This window comes from Schistosoma haematobium, chromosome ZW (genome assembly GCF_000699445.3).
Source record: "Schistosoma haematobium chromosome ZW, whole genome shotgun sequence".
Taxonomy (NCBI): domain Eukaryota; kingdom Metazoa; phylum Platyhelminthes; class Trematoda; order Strigeidida; family Schistosomatidae; genus Schistosoma; species Schistosoma haematobium.
The window spans coordinates 45,268,681-45,291,329 of NC_067195.1; the positions used below are offsets into that span (position 1 = coordinate 45,268,681).

The 22,649-nt window shown below is 32.7% G+C and overlaps 1 protein-coding gene across 1 annotated transcript in view; it reads left to right on the forward strand.

Annotated features, from left to right (window-relative positions):
* Positions 1-22,649, forward strand: part of ZSWIM8 (Zinc finger SWIM domain-containing protein 8) — a 47,996-nt gene that overhangs the window by 12,913 nt on the left and 12,434 nt on the right. The window contains exons 7-18 of the mRNA XM_051211541.1: positions 472-533; positions 1,988-2,226; positions 4,105-4,641; positions 5,298-5,790; positions 6,877-7,364; positions 9,389-9,857; positions 12,452-12,627; positions 14,988-15,596; positions 16,246-16,575; positions 17,362-17,571; positions 19,093-20,130; positions 20,914-21,139. Coding sequence (XP_051071608.1) covers positions 472-533; positions 1,988-2,226; positions 4,105-4,641; positions 5,298-5,790; positions 6,877-7,364; positions 9,389-9,857; positions 12,452-12,627; positions 14,988-15,596; positions 16,246-16,575; positions 17,362-17,571; positions 19,093-20,130; positions 20,914-21,139 — 4,877 coding nt within the window. The remainder of the gene's footprint in view (positions 1-471; positions 534-1,987; positions 2,227-4,104; positions 4,642-5,297; positions 5,791-6,876; positions 7,365-9,388; positions 9,858-12,451; positions 12,628-14,987; positions 15,597-16,245; positions 16,576-17,361; positions 17,572-19,092; positions 20,131-20,913; positions 21,140-22,649) is intronic.

The following is a 22,649-nucleotide window of genomic DNA, read 5'->3' on the forward strand; positions in this document are numbered from 1 at the left end:
TTGTTGAAGGTCACTCCACTTCACTAGTTACCCATATTGCTAAAAATATACACGATCTAATTTATCCTCTCTGTTTGCTTAGTACTGAAATATATTGTAGATCTAACGGATTAAGAATTCACAACTAGATCATATTAAGCTTACCGACACGCACGTTATCATAAATTGATTAAACTTGGACTATTATGTAGTTCATCGATGACTCAGTAGTTTCTTCCTCATCGGAAGACTCCAAAGTCTTGATTCCTACCCCGATTATGGTTTCCGGTATATAACCGTAGATAATTTCAAGGCTATTTTGAAATAGCTGTCCAGGGCTTACTGGTACTTAACTAGATTACCAGTTGATGTCAGTTTTTGAATAAAATAACCTTAAAATAAACGAAGTTTTAATGAATATTGTTACTCAGTTCAAGTTTTATTCATTTTTTCTAAGGAAAATTGACTTAAGGATTTTGTTCATAATTTTAGACTTTCATGGTCTTCCGAAGTTCCACCTACATATGGTCTTTCCGGTACAGAATTTCTAAAATGTATGTTCACTATGTCTCTTCAATGCTATATTTTTAATGTTTAAAATTCTGATGTAGCGAACAATATCTAGTTACAAGTTGTAATCCATACATTGTATTTTGTTTCTTGAATGTTATTGCAGTTACTGTAGTGTTGAAAGCGTCTTTACAGCCTACTTGGAGATCATCTGTCTGGAATTGAAAAATTTAGAATACTTATTTAATTTATACGAACCTGTGATCAAAAAATAACGAACTGTATTCATATTACGTAGTGATTTAATTGGTAAAAATTTGAGCGTACGGCTATTGGAACTTAATCATGCTAGGAGTGAGACAGTTACCAAACAGTGGCGTTCGATGATGATTGTGCAATATCGCAAGGCGACAGAAATTAGAAATGCAAACCATTGGTGGTCTAGAGGTTAAGTCCATGTCACGAGACTTAAATGGTCCTGAGTTTGGTCCCCGTTAGATATGTGGAGAGGTGGCTTAGTGGTTAGGGTGTTTTACTTTCGCCCACTAGGCCCCAAAGTTCGAGGCCTGCTTCGTCTATTTCGCCACCTCAATGTCCTGGTACAGCCGAGAGTGAGGACAGTCAGCTCTTCCTCTCGAAATGCTCTCACATGGCCACGTGCATACAACCACTGCCAGGGAAGTCCTACTCACTACCATCTCGCGGCGGGGGTGTTTTTTTACGAAATTGAGAGGACGAAGACTGAATGTCCGGCGCTTTAACCGGGTTGGTGGACACAGAGAGTTCGCCTAAGGGAGTTGGAAAACCCTGATTATAAACCAATAGTGCACATGAGCTCCAGTATCCTGAGGGAATAAATGGCATATGAACCAATCGTTGGCCATCGGCTACCAAGGGACTGCGTCTCCTGACGTTGCTCCACGGCCTTGCGGATTCGACTTTTAGATTAAAAGCTGCAGGTGTGACCCTCTAGGAAAACCACTTGCTTCGGTTTGGGCACCTGGGCAGTATCCTAGCCCTCACACAAATCGGATGATTTATGTGGCGGATATCTATTTGGTGCCTCCTTGTACCACTGTTTATATGTGTAAATTAATAAATAAATAAAATAGTATCACTAACCCTCATACTTGAAGCGTTGCTCATACGCATATACTTGGTGCATGAGTTTATTAGAATATACTATACCCGATGGTATGTCTGCTCATTGTAGAACAAAACCACTGTCCAATACTTTTTAATTCTCAGTAGTTGTCCAACTATGGCTGATCTATAGTGTAAACTATAAAATTCTACAATTTCCATAAATCCCTGTATTGGAGGCTCTTTGATTCTGTTATTAGATAATAATAAGTAAAACAGTGAATATAAATTACCAATAATAACTGTAATTAAAGAGATTGGTTTATAATTTCATTTTAATTATTGTTGTTATTGTTATTGTCTGTAAAGAGAAGGTTGTAATTTTTCTCTTAAAATATTATTCTGCATTTTATAGTTATGCCATTATTTTCTGGTGCACATGTAAATAGTGATTCTGAAACAACAGATCATGCAGATATGATTTTGAATTTTTCAAAACATTATTGCAATTCATTACGAAGTAACAATAATAATAATAATAACAACGGTAATCATAGTCATAATTGTCCAATGGAATTAGATAATTATTGGAGTATAGATCAAATGAATTCACAATTATTGAATAATCTTCCTTTACCTGAAAATCATATTGAAGTAAGCTATTAGATGATAATATTTTGAATATTTCTGTTTATTGAGAATGTCATGAAATAAAATGAACATTGCAGGATGATTTTGTGAAAGCCTAGAACTTATTGAAGTCAATCAGCTAGTAGAACGTAGGATCTCTGATGCAAATGTTCACCGAAACACTGTTATACTAATGGTACTAATAACTTGTTTTGTTTGGAGAGCCTCACACATTAGATTAATTCACGGGAGCTAGATAACTGGTATTCTGAACAGTGTCTAATTGAGATGCATGCTTTCTAGTTAAACTAATTGTAAGACAAGCTTGATTTATAGTTGCACAGTTTGAGAGACCTGGATCCAAGTCTGTACTATCAGTGCAGATCCACCTGTTCTTTTTCTTTTTTATTCTCCGGTTTTAGTCTCTAATTAAAACCAGATAGCGGTTACTGGATTTATTTATTCTCTTATTTTTTCTGATGTTATTTGATTCTGTCTCGTGACATCTTATGTCCCCTTATCTCACGTATCATGGTGTTAAAAATTTTCAGTGTACTTTATTTAGTATCTTTTTCTCGTTTACTATACAAAGATGTGAGATGTTTTTCTGATATCCGTAGTTTGTGAAGTTGTGGGATATTAAATTTTAAGTTGTAGAATTACCTCATACGTTTCTATTGCACGAATTTATTGTTTCTTCAAAGATCATATTGTCTATGTTGAACTTTTCCTACTGTCGCTGATACTGTTATCTCTTCTACTGATTTTTATATTCATCTTGTGAATTTCATCTCGTTCTACTGATGTGGTGTGACAATTTGGATTGATGCACGTATGTGCCAAGTTCAGCGTTGCTTATGACTAACTGACTTGTAATTCAGTTTACTTATTGTATTTGCTTAACCCTTTTTTCTTATTATTTTTTTGTTCTGGCCAGTTGTAAACTACTGACATAAAGTTATTTATTTACTATTTTTTTATTATCTTCATTATCTAAAAACAAATATGGTTAAGTTCATTTTGTATTGTTTGTTTGAATCTTTCTATTGATGTTTGGGACTGTAATTGGTCAGTCTATTATTGGCATATGTGCATCCTGTGCGTGTTACCTCGATATTGCCTTAAGTCACAAGCATTATAAGCAAAGATGGATGGTGTCTATGGTTAAGGTCATATTGGGTAAAATTTGCAGCTTTAATATTTAATTCATTTTTCAATCCATATCACAACTGGTTTTAAATGGACTCAGTGGATTTTTAGTGTTCATATAACCATTTGGTTGCAAGTTCATTGCATACTTCCATGTGAACAGCTGAAGAGCATGGTTTACAGCCCTCATACAAGGCACAGTGCTGTTGAATGTGAAGCACGTATGAACTTAATCCCATTTACTAATTTTTGTTTGAATTGGATTCAAAATATCCAGATCATTAAAAAGTACGAAGTGAATTTTTTAATTTCATAATATCATGTCTTGATATAAAAAAACAATTACGTGTTAAAGTTTTGGGTTGGTTTAAAGTAAATTATATTTACGAACAATTGAGAATCTTCTAATACGAACTAGAACGATTATGAACTCTAACTGATTGGATGTCTGACACACAAGCTAATATGAAGTGGAGATAAAAGTCAAAAGTTGTAGAGAGACAACTGTGTTTATATGTTAACATGCATTGATATTGGGGTATATAGAAAAGTTAGCAAACAAAAAGCGTTAATGATCAGTCACATAACAGAGAAAGTCATTGGAAAATCATGAATCAAAAAAGCATCATCTTAGTTACCCCGTAGGAGGAAAACTGATTTGTGATAACAAAAATAACCAGATAGTCTAAACTCTCCTTAGTACAGAATGATATTGTTTGTCTCTCTGTTTGTTTTCTTTCTTTTGCGTTATAGTTTGCTTTTACAAGATTTCAAGCACTTAACGTTCATGGTTATACCGAACAAGCCTTACATTGGGCACGTTTCCTAGCTCTTCTATTACTATATACCAGTAATGAATTTATCAATGAATGTGAACAAGCTTCTTTTGAGATTGTCGGGAGAGTAAAATACCAATCTTCTGAAACTAATACTACTAATCATGTAGCTAATATCAGTCGAAACACAGACAATTCACATAGAACTAATCAACAAGATTCATGTCCTGCTAACTATCAGTCTAATTCACGCGGTCAACAGAAATCAGTGCCTGCAAGTACAGTGTCAAGTTCATGGAGTTCAAATGGTATACCTGGTGGTATAGGTAATAGTAGTGGTGGTGTTGGTATAGGCGGTAGTTCAAATCCTCGAAAGAATTCACGAAATGGACGTTCTAAGAAAACTGGTGCATGTTCAAACACAAATAATCCTCGAGAAGCGACAGAGAAATTTACAAATTCAATTAAATTACATCCATTAGGTAAAAAATTATCCATTGATTACACTAAAAAGGTAAATATAGTGTGTGTCTGTCATATGTTTATATTGCTCTTTTCCTTTAATTTCTATTAATCTAGAATAATTTTGAATACGTATAATAAGATTTTCATAGAATTCAACGTCTATTTTCGAAAAGTAGTATAGTTGCCACACCAAAGTAATTTCTAGTCAACAAAACATTGAAATAAATCTGTGGGCCTTCCTTTTTTCTACTCACGATCCCACCGGGATCAAACGTAAGACTTTCCCGACTCATGGAAACTGCTTAGTTTTCAGACCACTGATTCGGTGTCTAACAATTTCAGATAATGTAATACTGGAAGTAAACAGCTTGTTTTCAATACTTGTCTAACTGAGGACATCATTTTTCATTTCTCTGCACAGAGTGTGGATTTTAACATGTAGAGTCGTATCTTGGAATTTTTTCGGGATATCTTTGAATGGTTGATTACTTCTAAACACGATCACTTGAATTTTTTGACCTTTATATATACTATTTTATTGTTCACGTTATTTATTCAGTTACTACAGTTAAATCCACTAATAAGTATACACTAGGTGGCATGACATATTAATGATCTTGGTTTAAGTACACTAATATCATGATAATTTGTTACTTTTACTAAAGCGAAATGCTTATGTATGTATACATTGTTTATAAATTACAGGCTATTCGTTGGTTGGATCAAATACGTTGTATCATGGAGTGCCTTTCAAATGCACACAAGGAACGTATCTTTAGTATGCCGAATTCTTCAACCAATGGAAATATTTTCTTCCCTAAATCAACACGCTTTGATAATACAAATAATAGTACTAATAACAATGATAATTGTATAAATAATAATAGTAGTAATGCTAACCATAATACCACTGATCACAGAAAGCAAACAGAAACTAACAATATTGATTTACATAGATCTTTTGATATATGGGAATGTATTGATATTGAGTTGATTTTTCGTCTTGGATTTTGTGCATTGAAATTTCCTCGACCACCATGTTGTAGTCCATTATTAGAAGTGAAATTATTTGTTATAGAAATTACATTACTTACTCGACTTTGTTTTTTACCGATTCATCTTGCATGTCCACATGTAATATCAAGCATACGTAGTGAAGCTAAACAATTAGCATCAAATTTAACATTACATCAAAAAGGTGAGTACGTAAATTTCACTTGTTTTCCTTCTACTCTACATAAACTGTTGAATTCATATGGATCGGTACAATAATATTTATTAATCTATGGTAAATTATGTACAAATCGTATAAAATGTAAAAGTCGAAAATCTAGATTGATTAGTAGAGTAATTGATGAATGGAGCTGTTTCTTGCATACGGTTAGATTTCAGAATAGATTTTGTGTTTATACTAGTAAAACTTCTGAAATAAACAAAACTCGGTAATTTCATGAACTAATATCTTAGTCAAACAATCCTTATTATTGTCTTTCAAACCTCGTGGTCTTATGTATCATGAAATCAGCTTTTTAGGAAATTCTAACTTTCTCTAATCTCATAGAAGCAAGTTGTTATTTTTATTTTGAATTTCTTCAATTTTATCGACAAGTTCTACATGATATTTGCCTGTACATTAACTTGAAAGATTAATTTATATTTGTCCATTTCATACTTTTATTACTATCATGGTATACTGATATTAACAAGTAACTAATAGTATATATGTGGTGTATGCTACTTATGTTGACAGATTTAAGTGGTATATAGAACTAATCGGGAATGGAATGCATGCCATTGAAGAGAACAGAAAGGGAAACAACAGGTAATTGTAATAGCAACAGAATTGAAAGAATCACGATGTAAAGGACAACCAATACAAGAAGTGTAAATAATGTATTTAATGTATGACTTTCATATTTTACGAAAGCATTCTGTAATTCTTCACTGAACAATAAATCGGTCTTCCCTAACTGAGTGGTCGTTCACTTTATATATCCTCAATATGATGAATTCTATGCCCGCTTCGCTATTAAATATACATTTTCGAATGTTGGTTTGATTGTCTACACTTTTTATTCATTATAAGTATTTTCTGTTACATATCGATATTAATTACCATGTGTTGTTCTATTCTGTTTATTCATTGTGCGTTACTTCGTAACTTTCGTAATAAAGAACAATATTTAGGAAATATTATTAATTTTTATTGGATAATCAGTGTTTATATCTTATGCGATTTACTCGTGAATTTTGCTAATTGTTTTTTTATTGAATAATATTATAGATATTCATGTCCCATTTAATTTGGCCACTTATTTATTTCATCAATTGGTCGGTGTAGTTCGATCGTATGGGAATTATTTACCACCACAATCAGCTAATTTTATCCCACCCATTCATCAAGATACAGAAAATGTTGCACCAAATATTAATGTTTCACTAATGGAGAATTTTTTCGCTTATCCAGTATTGTCAACTGGTGCAGTACTAGCTGGAAGTGGTCTACCATTAGCAATGGACATATATAATTCCACTAATGGAACTACTACTACTCATTTGTCAGAATCGGAAAAAAATAATCATCCTATCAATGTTCGTATAGCATCAGATGGAGAATTAGGTTTACAATCTGTCTTATCAGTATTGGGTGTAAAATCTCGTGTGCCAGAAAGATTATTCACTTATTTTATTGAAGGTCAACGTGCTCAAGAAGATGCCTTAGCTGTATATCTGTTTCGTATGTATCGAGATGATATATCAAAACTTGATCGAGTAAGCGTTTATTTTTTTTCGGAAATTATTTTTACAATTAGTGAATCAGTTGGTCGGTTATGTACAACGTAGAACCTGATACATATGTGTATCGATTCGAGTTCCTATACCATATTAGCATGGAGAGATAAATTTATTTCAATATAAATCCCAGCGTAGTAGTAGTAACCATATCAGCAGTAGTAAAAAAGATTAGGTATGAGAAAGAAAAGGTGTAAGAAAATTCCGGGACTCCGGTTCTAAAGGAAAACAAAGACTGAATGCACTTGAGCTATCGTTATCAGCATCAATATTGCGTATTCATTTTTTCGATTGGTTGTTTTAATGACCTAATTTATAAACTAGTTGTTGCTTCACTTTCACCTCAATGACTTACAGTTTAGGGTATGATAATACTTTTATTGTTTATTGGTTAACTTCAGAAATAATATTTTAGAAATATTTTGGGACTCTCCATTTCCCATTTACTTTCATGCTGTCAAATATATGGTTTTATGACATCTACGTGAAGCTCAAATGCCAACTTTTATTCTGATAAATCAATTAGGCAACTCCGTTGTTTAATGTAATTGTCGTGTCTTTCAACTTATATGAAATGGAATGAAGTTAATTCTTGAGTTTTCTAAGCTGCCTCTTTCGAAACATTTCTCAGTAATTTAGTCTATCTACAAAATATTCTTTATCTCAAGTTAAATACACTCGGTCTATTAAATTCCTAGTATTATGAATTTTTTTTCTTTGGTTAGTGATCTTACAAACAATTCTTGATGAGTTTAGTTGTTCTTGTGAATTATTTTTATTGGATAGTTTTTTTTATTCCTTTAAAACAAGCTTATGTTACAACGTTTCTGTTATGTTTCATATTTTTAACTTGATGACTGAAGGCGAATGGATTAGGCAAGAACCCTTGTAGTGAATGTTCCTGAATGTATGTACTTAAGTAATCAGATCAACTAGTACGTATAGTAGTAACGAACAATCAGAGTTCAATGGGGTTGAATGAACACAACTGGATTGGTTTAATAATAGTATTGGATTAATTCTAGAATTAGATCTCTTTGTAATTGAATTGGGTTTATATGTATACTGGCAGTAGAACCACTAGCAATTGTATTAGAATAGAAATGATTAACATTAGAGTTTCTTTTTCTTCATCGTCATCTTTGAATGATATCTGTATTTATAGTTGATTTTGTGCATTGTTCATTTGCTGTTGTATTTCGTTTATCTATTTTCTGTGGGTGTGGTTAAAAGCTGTTGATTTTATTGCGCCATATAATTCTGTAGTTTACTGATCTGCAATACATATATCTTGGATTAATCTCGTAAGTATTTTAAAACTTGTCACGTGTATATTATATTTTAGACAAACCATTAGAGTCACTATAGGAATTTATCGTGGAAATCGGCTTACTGGCAAACTCCATTTTTAAGCTGTATGTATATAGAGTCATCAAACAGTTAATAAGATAACCTGGAAATAAACACATACATACTGACCAGCATACGTAAATCTGGAAAAACAGTCATAATATAAACCAGCGACATGTTTACTAGTCAAGCTTGTACAGACAAAGATTGCTTATATATATATATGATAAGCACTACTACACTACATTGTGTTGCGACTATACTATCTTGGTTGCTTATAATGTATAACTTATAATGTACTGATCAAAGCCTTCTTGTAATCATTCTTTTAATAATTTAAATAAAGTATGAGGATATCAGCTGTTCTGATAAATATGGTTTAATTTTTTTTTGACATTTCATTGGTTTTATCGATTTAAAAGATCAAACTAGTTTTATCTACGTCTACATGAAAATGTTTCTTGGAACATTGTTATGCATATAATAATGACAATAATGGTAATAATAATAATGATTATTATTATTATTATTATATAGTTTGCATTTTAATATACGGAAGATGTATTATCCATCAGTTTTATTTAATTCTTTCTTTGAATAAATAAAGATAATAACATTTGTTATTCTTTTCTTTTTACATTAACTCATTACAGATTCGTGCACGTTTACTTGATCGCTACTATAATCCATACTTTAAATCTCCGCCTTTATGGGCTTGTTTAAGTTTGGGATCTCATGAATTAATGAATTTTCAAACATCGAATCTCGACTATAATTCAGTTCCTGAAGTAGTGGTAACAAGTAAAACTGAAAATAAATTGAATGTATCACAAAACACCTGTGTACTGGTCGCTTCAACAGTCTCACTTGAACTAAATAATTTATCACCGAATAATAATAATAGCGGCAAAACTCGAGATGTATTAATTTTGTCATCACCTTCCAACGCAATCACTTCCAAATTAAATGATAATAATTTAATGGATAACAACACACTACTAACTTATGCTAGTGAAGATCAAAAACATTCTTCAATAATTAAACCTGATAATACGGTGGGAAAAATGGCTGATGACGATAATAGCGTCAATAGCAGTAGTGTTCATCAAGGGAAAAATAATGGTATGTTTTTGCCTTTTGTCTGTATGTACGTTTGTATTTGTGTGCGTCGGTGATAAATGATGTTCTTTTAAAAAAAAATCTCATTACCAGAACCATATTGTCCCATTTTAGCTTTATTGTTTCCTATTTAAATATATTTTGTCTTCAATAGGTATTATTAATTGATTTAATCGTCATTTCTAGTGTATAGGATTGAGCTACTTTTTGAATTATTTCTCGCCTATGTGTGCTCGTGTATGGGATTATGATTTATCAATAACATCAATGTATTATAGTATTGGGTATATAAAAATGCTGAGATCCTCTTGCGAATGTGGATCCCAACACGATGGATATTGTGGTTTTTGTTGTGATGTCTGCGAGTGGTTTTCGCTGGACCGTACGACTGGATTATGAAGAAATTAAGGTTGTCACTTTTCATGTTAAATCATACAGCTGCATACACTAGTCGCTGAATAATATATATATATATATATATATATATATATATATATATATATATATATATAATCCATGCGTAGTTGATTATGGAACAGTTTGCTGGAAGGTTCTTATACACAAGCTACGAAATTCGTCGTTTACGATATTGCGCGACCATCTATTGTCTGCGATTGACAACTGTCACACCCTGTACGACTGAACTCCACTCTTACTAGAGCTCCAGACATTGCATCTTCAAGCTAAGACCCTATACTGACAATAGTCATGTGCTCCTTAGTCACTAACTTCAAGATACAGTCCCTAGTGCTTTAGTGAGAAGCCATGACCAATGGAGTTCGACCGTGTTGATGTGAGACAGTTATCTACCGCAAGCAATGGAAGATGGTCGCACAATATCGTGAATTGATTGAATTTAGAAATACACACCACTGGATGCCGACTTAGTGGTCTGGAGATTAAGCGTTCATACACAAGACTGAAGGTTCTGGACTCGATTCCCTGTTTCTGGGTCGCGAATTGCCACTTCTTAGGAGTCAGTTTCGTAATAGGACGAAACATCTGTCCAGTGCTTCCAGGTTTCGATTGATGGTCTAGCTAAGATTAACTCATGATGTAAACTATGAAAATAAATATTATTTTCTACAAATTGTTTAGTTTACTGAAGCAGCTGTGATTGGTCATAACTGCGTCATTAGTTGTGCAAAAACAGAACTTCATTTCTATTGAGTCACTTGATAACAGAAAATGAATTTTCGCTGAAAGAATATTAGAACATAATAAAGTAGTTTTGACCAAAGTTTGAAAAGTACTGTAGAGCTGATAGTTTATATGTATCACCATAGATGATATATATTTGCAGAAACAAATTCGGAATTTGAACCATTTAGATATTCGGAAAGAGTTTACTGTTTATAGAGAAGAGGTTTTAACTTGGAGGTTAGTGCAATCGAATTTCGACTAACTGATCACAAGTTCTAACCATACTTCATCCACTTGAGTTTGCTCCGGCAAGGCGAGACAATAACATCAGCAAAAGTAAAAGCCAACGTAACTGGTACCATTATTGTCTAGTTTACAAGAATCAACGTAATTATTTTCGAGGTTAACCTGGAATAAACAAAAATGTCCCCATTTATGGTTATTGTTCCCTCTAACACATTTATTTGGAATACTTTACTATTGATATGTTCAAGGGATTAAGATATCATCTAGGACCGGCGAACAGGACGAAAGTTAGCAACACAACAGAACAGTGTAAGCTATTCCACTACACCCTATCCCTACTAACTAGAGGAAGAAAACCAGATTCAGCCGGAAAAATATATAGTTCCACAAGCAACCCGGAAGAGCGAACAATAAGCACTCAACTGATGCGTATATATAAAACACAAAAATGTTCTCGGAGAATGTTACAAAGTAGCGTACTAAAAGGAAAGATGAACCGATGACATTTAAGATCCTTCTGGGTGGGAAGCACAAACTGAAGGTAACAATGGGTACTTCTCGCGCGAAAATGAGAAATTCGAGTTCCTGTAATTAAATTACAAAAATGAACGGTTTATCAAGTGATTTCTGGGGATCCAATATCTCCAGCAACCATCATTATAATCTACACATTGCCTGGCAGTCATTTCTACCCTGCAATCACTAATGAATCCTCTCAACAATTTCATCTCTTGTAGGCAATAAACTATAAAATCTTTGAGACCAACAGTATAACGACCTCAGGTATGTATGTGCTATTTTGATATTCACCGCAACCTTGAGATAGCTTACTCAAATCTCATCAGCTCGTCCATAGATTTATATTCTCATCCCATACTCTGAATAGCTATCATTTCACATGTAAAATGCATTCACTACTCGTATTACGTGGCTTCCTTCCTCCCTCCTTAAAAATGTGATCATTTATATTATAACCTACCAAATTGTTTTCACTCTGTACATTCATTATTTATTTATTATTGTTGAAAAGCTTGATCAACTTCATTCTGTTTATATACCTAGATCTGGATAAATAATTATGCTTATATAGTCATGATGATAGATTATGATATAATCTCTTTTACTATTCTCTAAGTAACCAAATAAAAGTCAACAATCCAACTGTTATGTTGTTATTAATATTTTTCCCTTTTTGTGGTTTCTTTCAGATATATGTCCTAATTCCAATAATACAACAGACTCATCAGATGTAGATAATATTGGTAAATTATCTGAGAATGATAAACAATATGCTCCGGCCAATAATGGCAACAATAATAATACCCTTTGTTCGTTTGATCCACTATCGATTAGTGAAGATACAGATACTTTATCTGACTCAAAAGTAGGTTTTGTTAGCTCATAAGATTTGATTATTTCGTTTATATAAATATTTCTTAGGAATAAGATAAATTAGTACACTCATATTTGTGTTTTTCGTGAAAATTTTAACTCAGCGAACATGGTAGAAGCTCTCGATAATTCAGCGGAAAATAGTTTCCGGAATCTATGAGAAATGCTAGGAAAATTAGGACAACCAATCAGTGCTCATATAAAATCATGAAAATAACGTTGGTTTTGGTAGATAACAACTTTCAAAGTTGAGCTTCTTCTATACAACACGCCTTCTGTTTTCTTTTCGATTTTTAAGAGTGGAAGACTTCTGAGGATTAATAAGTCTTTATCTATATGTTCAAACATGTTATCCATCAGTAAAATCTCTTGTTTAGTATTTTATCAGAAAGTTTATCTGTTGATGACTTTCGGCAGAACTGAGACATGTTGATGGTAAATAAAAATATTGACTACCGTATCTCTTCTAATGTATAGTGATTGCTCACTGTGTATCAACCAACGTCTTCTTTGTCTAGTTATTAGCACTGATGAAGTTTCATCGATCAAATCGCACTATGGTCACTGTCGTCCTATGTGATTTCACACTTGGTGTTCTAGATTTTAATATTAGATGTTGATAGTATTCTGTAAGAAATCCTGACAATACATTGTATGCGAGTTCGGATTCGTTAGAAAGATGTATCTACAGTGTAGATAACGTTTGTTTGGATTCTACTGATTTTTGGTAATACGACGTTGATTGAGTTAATTAACGTATCACTCTAATTGATTTTCATAATTGTGTAAAGTCATTGTTTCACTGCATCCTAATTTAGTCAATACAGAATTTTAATCCCTAATCAGCCACACTGTTGTAATTGAAAATCCAGGTGAGGACAACCAGAATGTCTTAAAATATGAGGACCATACACTGAATACTTCATTTTCGAATTTCCATCATTTGTCTTTCACATTTTGTATGATTCTTCCAGTTGACAATTCCTTTCTATTATCTTCAACTTGATCTTCTTAACCTTCTGCTGCCAGGTTTTCCTTTTCCGATGGGTGTTACATACTGTTTATGTCGAGTAACATAAGTAGCATACACCACGGTGCTACTTAAATATTTTTATACAAACAAATGTAACTATTATAAGGGCTTAATTGATTTTACAAAATTATTTTACAGTAGTTGAGATGGCGAAATAGTTATTTTATCTACTGAACTAACTCTATGCGCAAAACAAGAAAGATCTCCGCATACAGGACAACTTACCAAGTGACGATGTATTAATAATAATGAAGCCGATGGTAGCTATCATTGATTTGTGGGAGGGCTGTGATACTGCCCGGTCTTTTAAACCGAAACAGGGAACAACTTAAGAATAGTAAGTCGTAAAATCGTAGTCAACAGTTCAAATAAAAGCTTATGATAAAAAGAATATAAATATTTATAATCTAGTTACTTAACAGTTATACAATAAGAATATATATAATAACAGTCTATAAATAGTTCTCGGAAGTTACTGATAGGTTAATCACCTGGGGGGTATAACAGGTTCTTAATTTATGTTTTTCATATAACCTTTTCTGTATGCATATTCTAAGCTCACTTAACTCATATATATATATATATATATATATATATATATATATATATATATATATATATAGGCGTGGCCTGTTTTATGTGTTACTACAAATTTTCTGCAAAATGAATAACAATTATTGAAAACCATTTTTCATTCCTATCGATTTAACGTATATTGGATAATTTAGAACAAATAGTTGGTTGATTATTTCTTAAGCATGTGATGATTGAATAATGGATTTTGCATTTTCAACAGTAAATTCGTTCAATAGGCCACAGACCATACGTTTTGTGTTTAATTAAATCTAATACTGAATTGTTTCCAATCGTTCCAATTCTGTCATCGTCCACTTATGTTGGATTTTGGGAACAAAATGAAATTGCATGAGGCTAAGTCTTTGTGTCGGGAAAATTTCCATAACTCTTAAGTATTTTGCCAAAAATCGTGTATGCGCGGGTGATTTTCTCAAATTTATTTAGACAGTTGATTGATAATCGAGTGACAAGAGACTGTACGTGTTGTATCTTTTCATAAAGACGGGAAATAGTCGTTGCTAATATTCGGTAGCTTAGTTTGAATATTTATCGAACAGATCATGTAAAATACATTGTTTTATGTAGAAAACTGTCATTCTACGAATCTAACATAAAAATTTAGTTTTTTTGTTAGTTTTTCCATCAGGTTTATTTTTCTCTTACGCGCAATCGTATTAACTGATAATTATATTTATAACTTTCTATTTTTCCAATTTTTTTTCTTTTTGATCAACAACAATCAGCTGGATAATTTACACTGTACTACTCTGTATGATGTTCGCAGAAAAATATCGCGTCATTTGAACACAACTGATACTACTACTAGTGCACCGGAAACAACTAGCAGTGATAATTCACCTGCTGTTACTCGTCGTTTGATACTGATTGGTGCTAAATCATCCGAAGCTCAAACAACAGAAAGTAGCGATGGTGGTGGCGGTTGTGGAGTGATTGCTGAACGTTACAAACAATTGTCGTCGACTTTATTGGATCCAGTGATAATTAATAATAATAATAATAATAATAATAATAATAATAATAATAATAATAATAATAATAATAATAGAATTTCTTTATACGGAACTGATATTTCAGATGAAAGTAAAGATTATATTCAACGTAGTGATAATGTTAGACAAGTTTCTACAGTAGATGACAATGTCATACAATCACCTTTCTCTTCATTCTCTGATGATGAAGTTGATGATGGTGATGACGATGAGGATGATGATGACAATGAATGTATTCCTTCTGAGATAGTTACAAAACAATCTGTTGCTAATAATATGGGAGTTAGTAATGAAAATAATAATACTAATAATAGTTTACGGACAAATTTCGTTCAGTCTGTGGTATGTTCTATAATTTGTAGATTTTTTTATTTATTGTATTATTGTTTGTTAATTGTTATCGATTAACTCTGAAGTTGTTTAATAGTTCTGTAAGTTTGTTTAGGTGAAACATACTAGCAAGCATGTTGTAAACCAATGATTTAACTAATCGACTATTAGCAGTTTTGGTTAGCGGGTTCGAAATGCTGTACATTTGCTCTAGCTTGTATGCTTTGTAGTTTATAAAGGCTGTTTTAGCACGTTTGTTCTTGGTTGTTGATGTCTAATTCTTAATGCTGATCAATTTCTATGGATTCTATATGACGTGACATTGTATACACCGTTTTTTAAGTGTTAACTGGTTGAAGGCAGTTGGCGAGAAATCTTGAACCGAGGTTTCATGTTCTAATTAAATATCATCAGCTAAGCGTACTTATGATCATGAATATTATCAATAACCACCGACTTCTTTTATCCCGATTGCCATCTTTGCCTTAGTGCAGTTTCCAAAATTTCAAGATAAATAATAGTACGATGTAGACGTATGTTTATACAACTGAAAAATTGTTTTAAATCAGGACTATTTTTTATCGTTGAATGAAATTAAATTTATTTAGCCTCCATGTCTTATTTAGATGATAATGGTATTTTTCTCTTTTTGTCATTTTAGCCAAACAATGCTTATATCCATTCGGGATCTAATTATGAATCTAGAAATAATTCAAAATTTAATTTCACATCAAAAATTTCAACGTGTTCTCTTCCTATTAGAAATTTATCTACTGCAACAGGTCCATATCGTTTACGCATAGGTTGGCATCCACATCTTAAACGTCCACCACCACAACCTTTATCCGATTCAATGGCTTTTCATGCATTTCAATTAGCTGAAACAATTCGTGAATGTGCTGGTGGCCCAAGTACCAGTGGATCTATGTTTGTAGCTGAAACTGAAGCAAACGATACTGTTCATCGTAATCTCCAATTAATATCATTTCAAGTTAGTTTATTTTAGTGTTATGTAACTAAATTTGTCTCATTATTTGTTAACTAATTTACTTGAACTATTAAAGATATTAACTTGTTTCGAAATAACTTGGAGATCTCTGATAAATATTAAATATACAATTAACATGTTAAGAAATATGTGCTACAGTGCTAAGAGGTTATCATCGAATGATTAGAAATCTCAACTTTCAATTGGCAAGTTGTATGTTTGAATCCTAGTCCACTTACTCCGGTTTTGTTAGGAAGCTAGCTGGATGGTATTACTAGCCTCTCAAAGCCGAGTACATAAAACTTGGGAAACAATCTACATAGTAATATGCAATAGGAATGTTCATATTTTTTCAGTCAAAAGTTGTAACTTTGTTATGAGAGTCATATTCATTGTACGATTCTTTACAGTTTACTCTGGAGAATGTGAAAGTTTAATTAACTTCTCAGTTTTCAATAAATTTATTGTGATGTATGCTCAAGTAAGTCTGTCTTTTATAGAGGGATTATGCCTTATGTTTTTTTCAATGTAAAATTCATCTGTTCTAAAACAGCGTTTATAATTTAGAAGTTTTCATCATAAGCTGTATGTATTTGGATTTTTGTGTTGATGTTCACAGTAAGATTGAACTCCAGTACACATAAACTTACCTACCTGATTACTTAGACTATTAAGTCCAGATAGTTATTAACTGAAAATTATTATATCTTTACTAAGATATTTTATATCTTTTTTTTCATTTTTGACAGAATTTTTAAAAAAAGAAATAATTTCATTTTATTATTTTAGTTAGGACTTTATGGCTTAGGCTTATTCAATCGTCTTTTGCCTTCTTGGCAAAATCGTACATTCTCAAGAAACGGTGGATGGATAAGTCAACAAGTATTTGAAATCGGTATACCGGCTGCTTGTATTTTATATCATTCTTGGCAACAACATCTTACAGCTGCAGAACTAACCGCTATCTCATTTCAATTATCAAGAACAAACAATCGTTCTGTAAGAAATATGGATTATTTTTCAATTTTTTTTCCTTATAAAGTTCAGTGTTTTATTCAAATAAATAGTGATTAACAGATTGTAAAAGGTTTTTTTTTCAGAAAAGTTTGGTTTTATAATTTTTAACTTTTTATTTTCAGCCTTTTCATTACTTGTTCATCGTTATTGAAAATGCACAGATCATAATAAATAAATAAATATTTTTTTGCTATATCTCAATGAATAGAAAATTTGTATTTCTGACGTTTCTCCACTCCTACGAAAGTGGCTTACATTAAGTCATGAAACATATATATATATATATATATATATATATATATATATATATATATATATATATATATATATATATATATATATATATGATCACTTGCTTTCTACCCAATACTCAATTTATTTGAAACTATGAAGTCCAACCTTAGCATTGATACTTATAATTGTACAGTTTATGTTTGAGAAAATTTTGGTCAGTTGTTATCTATAGTAATGTGTTGGCTTAGTGGTTAAAACTCAGTCTTCAACTGCTGTATAATTGTTGGTTAAAAACTATGGTTCATCTGTTTCTGTTTGGACAATTGTGTAATGACAATAGATCATACCATCTAAAATGATAGGGGACGTCAATCAATCTTAAGCGAACGAAAATATAACATGATATAAGAAGAAAAGCTAAACAATACCTACAAAATAAACTGTTCCAATTACACATCAAAGTGGTCGTTCTCTCCATTTTCCTTCGCATGAACACCCATTTGCTGTAAAACGCTATGATGTGTCTTCGCTTATATCAATTCACATGAACAGTTGTGGACACAAATTTGACTGAAGAATCGTTTAGATTTCGGACAAAGGAAATACAAAGAAGACTATAGAATCTTCAGAATCTGGGAACTCGGGTCAATCAGTAAACACATCAAAGGCGATCCAATTTATCAGGTAATTAGAAAAAAATATGAATAAATTTAGAATCGAGAATCAGCTTGATGAGAAGGACAATTCAAATAAATATTCAAATAATTACATGACAATCATGTTCATGGCAGACAGGACAACCTGTTAGTCGTACGCGAAAAAGTTCAACTAGCATACAATATCGAATCACTTAGACTAGTAATCACATTGCAATTTGGTCGATAGGATTCGAACACTAAAAACAACTTGACATATATGAGACTAGTCACTACTCAGTGATTGTTTAATTGTAAATACATTTCATTTCTACAAGAGGTTGATCGCGACCCGGCTAGCTGATTAGTAACATCTCTAATTTTTGAGCTGGATTATACGGAATCGAATCTTCTGGGGAGTACTGTTTCCTCCAAGATTACAGGTACACCTTACTGACAAGTGTCAAATAGCTCAAACGTTATGTCCAGGGTTTCCTCCAACCACCACCACCAATACTTTACATTCTACATGGTTTAATAATGGACTAATTTTTGTTTTCTAAAAATAATTTATTTATCTTCTTAGTATGTTTTAAATTGACTCATGTTTTTTTTTAAAAATTGTTTTGCATAGCTTGTTGATGTTGCTGCAGAGTTATGTCTTGCCAGTTTATCATTATGTACAGCGTTAAAACCACAAGAATTATACAGAGCATTAGAACAATGTGGTGAACATTCAAGTAATACTTTAGAACGTGGTTTATTATGCGTTGAACGTAGCGCTTATCAATCATCACATGATATTTTACCAGAGATATATTTTTTTATAGCAAGAAGTTGGTATACTTTATATCATTCAACCAATAAAGAATTTGAACAAGCACTGAATTCATTGGAATCCTTTAATAATTCCAATCAGTCATCATTGAAAATTCGAAATGATAACGAGAATTTATCCATGTTTAATAAAAATAATACTACAAATACAATTTTATCTGACTCAAATATTCATGTTTATCCTAATTTAACGAATTCAATTCAGGAATTGACTAATAACGATATTAATAATAATAGCAGTGTCACTAATAATAATAGTGATATTAGTAATAATGCTACTATCAATACCGCTATCACTACTACTATTATTAATAATAATAGTAATAATTCTATCACAGAAATGTCATTAGTTTCAGATTCGAACCATGCAACTAGTGATAATAAAAGTAACAATAATAATTCTAGCAATGGTATCAATTTAACCAGTAATGATTTAGTTAATGCTTGGTATTATTATCAGTCGGTTAATTTATTGTCACAACCGATTGTACGAGGTGATCAACAACCTCATCATCAGCATCAAGAGCAACCAAATCAATTGATGTATAATGCCTCCATGTTGTCCCCTGTGAATTTTAATTATGGTGGTCTCCCACTTGGTCAACAACAACATCAATACGCATCATTTCCTTATTATATGAATATGCTCAGTTTACAAACACCTCAGTCATTATCACAACAACAGACAAATAATAATTTATTGAAAAACAATAACCCACAATTACAGTCTACAACACCACCAACACAACGACAACAGTCTGCTCATCCACCACCTCATCATCATCATTTACCGTATTATTTGCCGCAATCTCAACATATAATGTCACCGATCCAAGTAAGAAGTTTTCTTTATTAATAGAAAATATTTTTGTTTAGTTTATGGGAAAAGTTAGATTAGTATGTTTTATAGATGCTTGATTTTTTATTCTGTACGATGAAATTTGAACCAGAAATTGATAATATCAAATTTAACTGTTGTTGTATAGCGCAGTTAATCCGTAGTTGATGGATGGGAGGGGGCAACTTTTGATGAAGAATCCATTTGAGCTTCTAACTACCGGGTGTATTATGCGGTAATGATGTTTCCTGTGTAGTATCTGATCTACTTAGCCCGTTATTTCATAAACGAATGAACTGAAGAGCGATCGATCTTTATCAAGGCTTGAATTAATCTTTTCTCATATTAATGTTAGTTGATTATTATGATTTTTTGCCTGTTATCCACTTTTTGGTATTGTTATTCGTTATGCTGTCTTGTCCCTCAAGACTTTTTGTTCTCATTTTAAGTTAAACATTTTGTAACTCTAGTTTCTATATTTACTTTTAATATCTATCAGCACTAATATCTGAGGTGTTGGTCTGGAGATTATCTACAAGTTGATATAATTATAACATATTGGGCTATGAATACCTACCATGCAAAATAGGAATTAGTTACTATCCATGTGTATTTATTCACAAATTTAGTCGAACTTTGGAAAAACTCCCCATCCAGAACATTGCTACTTATTCATTTATCATTACTTTTAACAATTTCACTAATAAATTGTTCATGCTCAAAAAGCTATTCTTATTATCAGTGTATACTAATTTTACATTTTTTGTGCAATTAATTCAGTCTAATGTACCGTACTCATTTGGAATGTCATCTCTACCTCCAATGGGACCTGTACAATCGCCTAGTAATTACTTTTTACATCCACAGTTTATTCCAAATACTCCTCTTCCAACACCATCATCATCTCAGTCAATGAATATGATTCCAAGTGGTCCATTTGTCACTATTCCACATCATATAAATCCATCTACTTCACTGTCTCCAACTGTTGGGACTAACGTTCTGCGTAAGTAATGTGTATTCGTTTTAATTAAACTGACAATAATAGTAATAATAATAAGACGACTCAATGAAATCATTATAGTTGTGTAATGGTGTTTTATTATCATGGAATTATTTGGAGATTTCGACTTGTAAGCTGTATTATAAGACAGCTTATGGAATATAGTACAAACGAAATGACTTTTTAAGTATATTTTTGAAGTAGGTAGTTTTCAACCAATCAGCTGGCCATTCCTGATTAGACTCTTAACATAACCGTAGTTTTCAATATGCTTAGTCGTTTTACATTTTATTTTCTAACTAGGTAGGTGCCCCCGAATGCCCTGGTACGGCCGAGAGTGGGGACAGTCCGCTCTCCCTCTCGAAATACTCTCACACGGCCACGCGTATACAGCCTCTGCCAGGGTAGTCCTACTCATTGCCTTCTCGTGGCGGGGGTGTTGTTTACGAAAATGAGAAGACGAGAAGCGAATGTCCGGCGCTTTAACCGGATCACAAATCAATGGTGCATATGGGCTCCAGTATCCTGCGGGAACAAATGGCGTATGAACCAATCGTTGGTCACCGGCTACCATGGGATTGCATCTCCTTACGATGCTCCACTGCCTTGTGGGTTAGACCTTTAAGTCAAAGGCTCGGGGTGTGGCCCCCTAAGATAACCACCTGCTTCGGTTTGGGCACCCGGGCAGTATCACAGCCCACACACAAATTTATGAACTCTCTATGTCTATGGAAATTACTTTTCTCGCTTCGAAAAACAAGCAATTCATTCAAATTATTATCATTACAATTATTGTCATTATTACTACTATTATTGTCATTATTATTATTATTATTATTATTATTATTATTATTATTATTATTTTCCACATTATTCACCCTCTTTTATACTTATACAGCGGCTCTTCTTTGGTGGAAATTCGACTGTATCTAAATGTTCTCGAGTCACTGTCCGGTTGAAAATTGTATGTTACCACCGAATATGAGTACTGAAGCAGTTTTTCTGAAACCACGTGCGCCATTCAAACTGGCTGCCTTCAACGTTCGCACATTTATGCAGGTTGGACAACAGATAGGGCTGGCTATGTCTTTGGAAAGTCTTCATATCGATGTCTGCTGTCTATCCGAGACCCGTATTCAAGACTCTGGTGAAGTACTACAAATTCGCTCTACATCTGTCACTTTAAAAAAACTTGTTTTACGTGCGCTTATCCGGGGACCCTGTGGCATCTTCGTCTGGTCTTGCTGGCGTTGGTGTCGCACTAAGCGCTAGAGCTGAGGCAGCACTAGTTGATTGAATCCCTATTAACAGTCGGTTATGTGCTGTTAGATTAGAAAGTTCCATCAAAGTGAGAAGAAATCGGCGTGAGAAACGATGTCTTTTCGTCATCTCCGCCTATGCCCCGACAGATTGCAGCCCGGATGCAATTAAGGATGAGTTTTACCACCAGTTATCTGTTCTTCTCCAGAAAGTGCGTTCGACAGATATTGTAGTACTAGCCGGAGACTTGAAT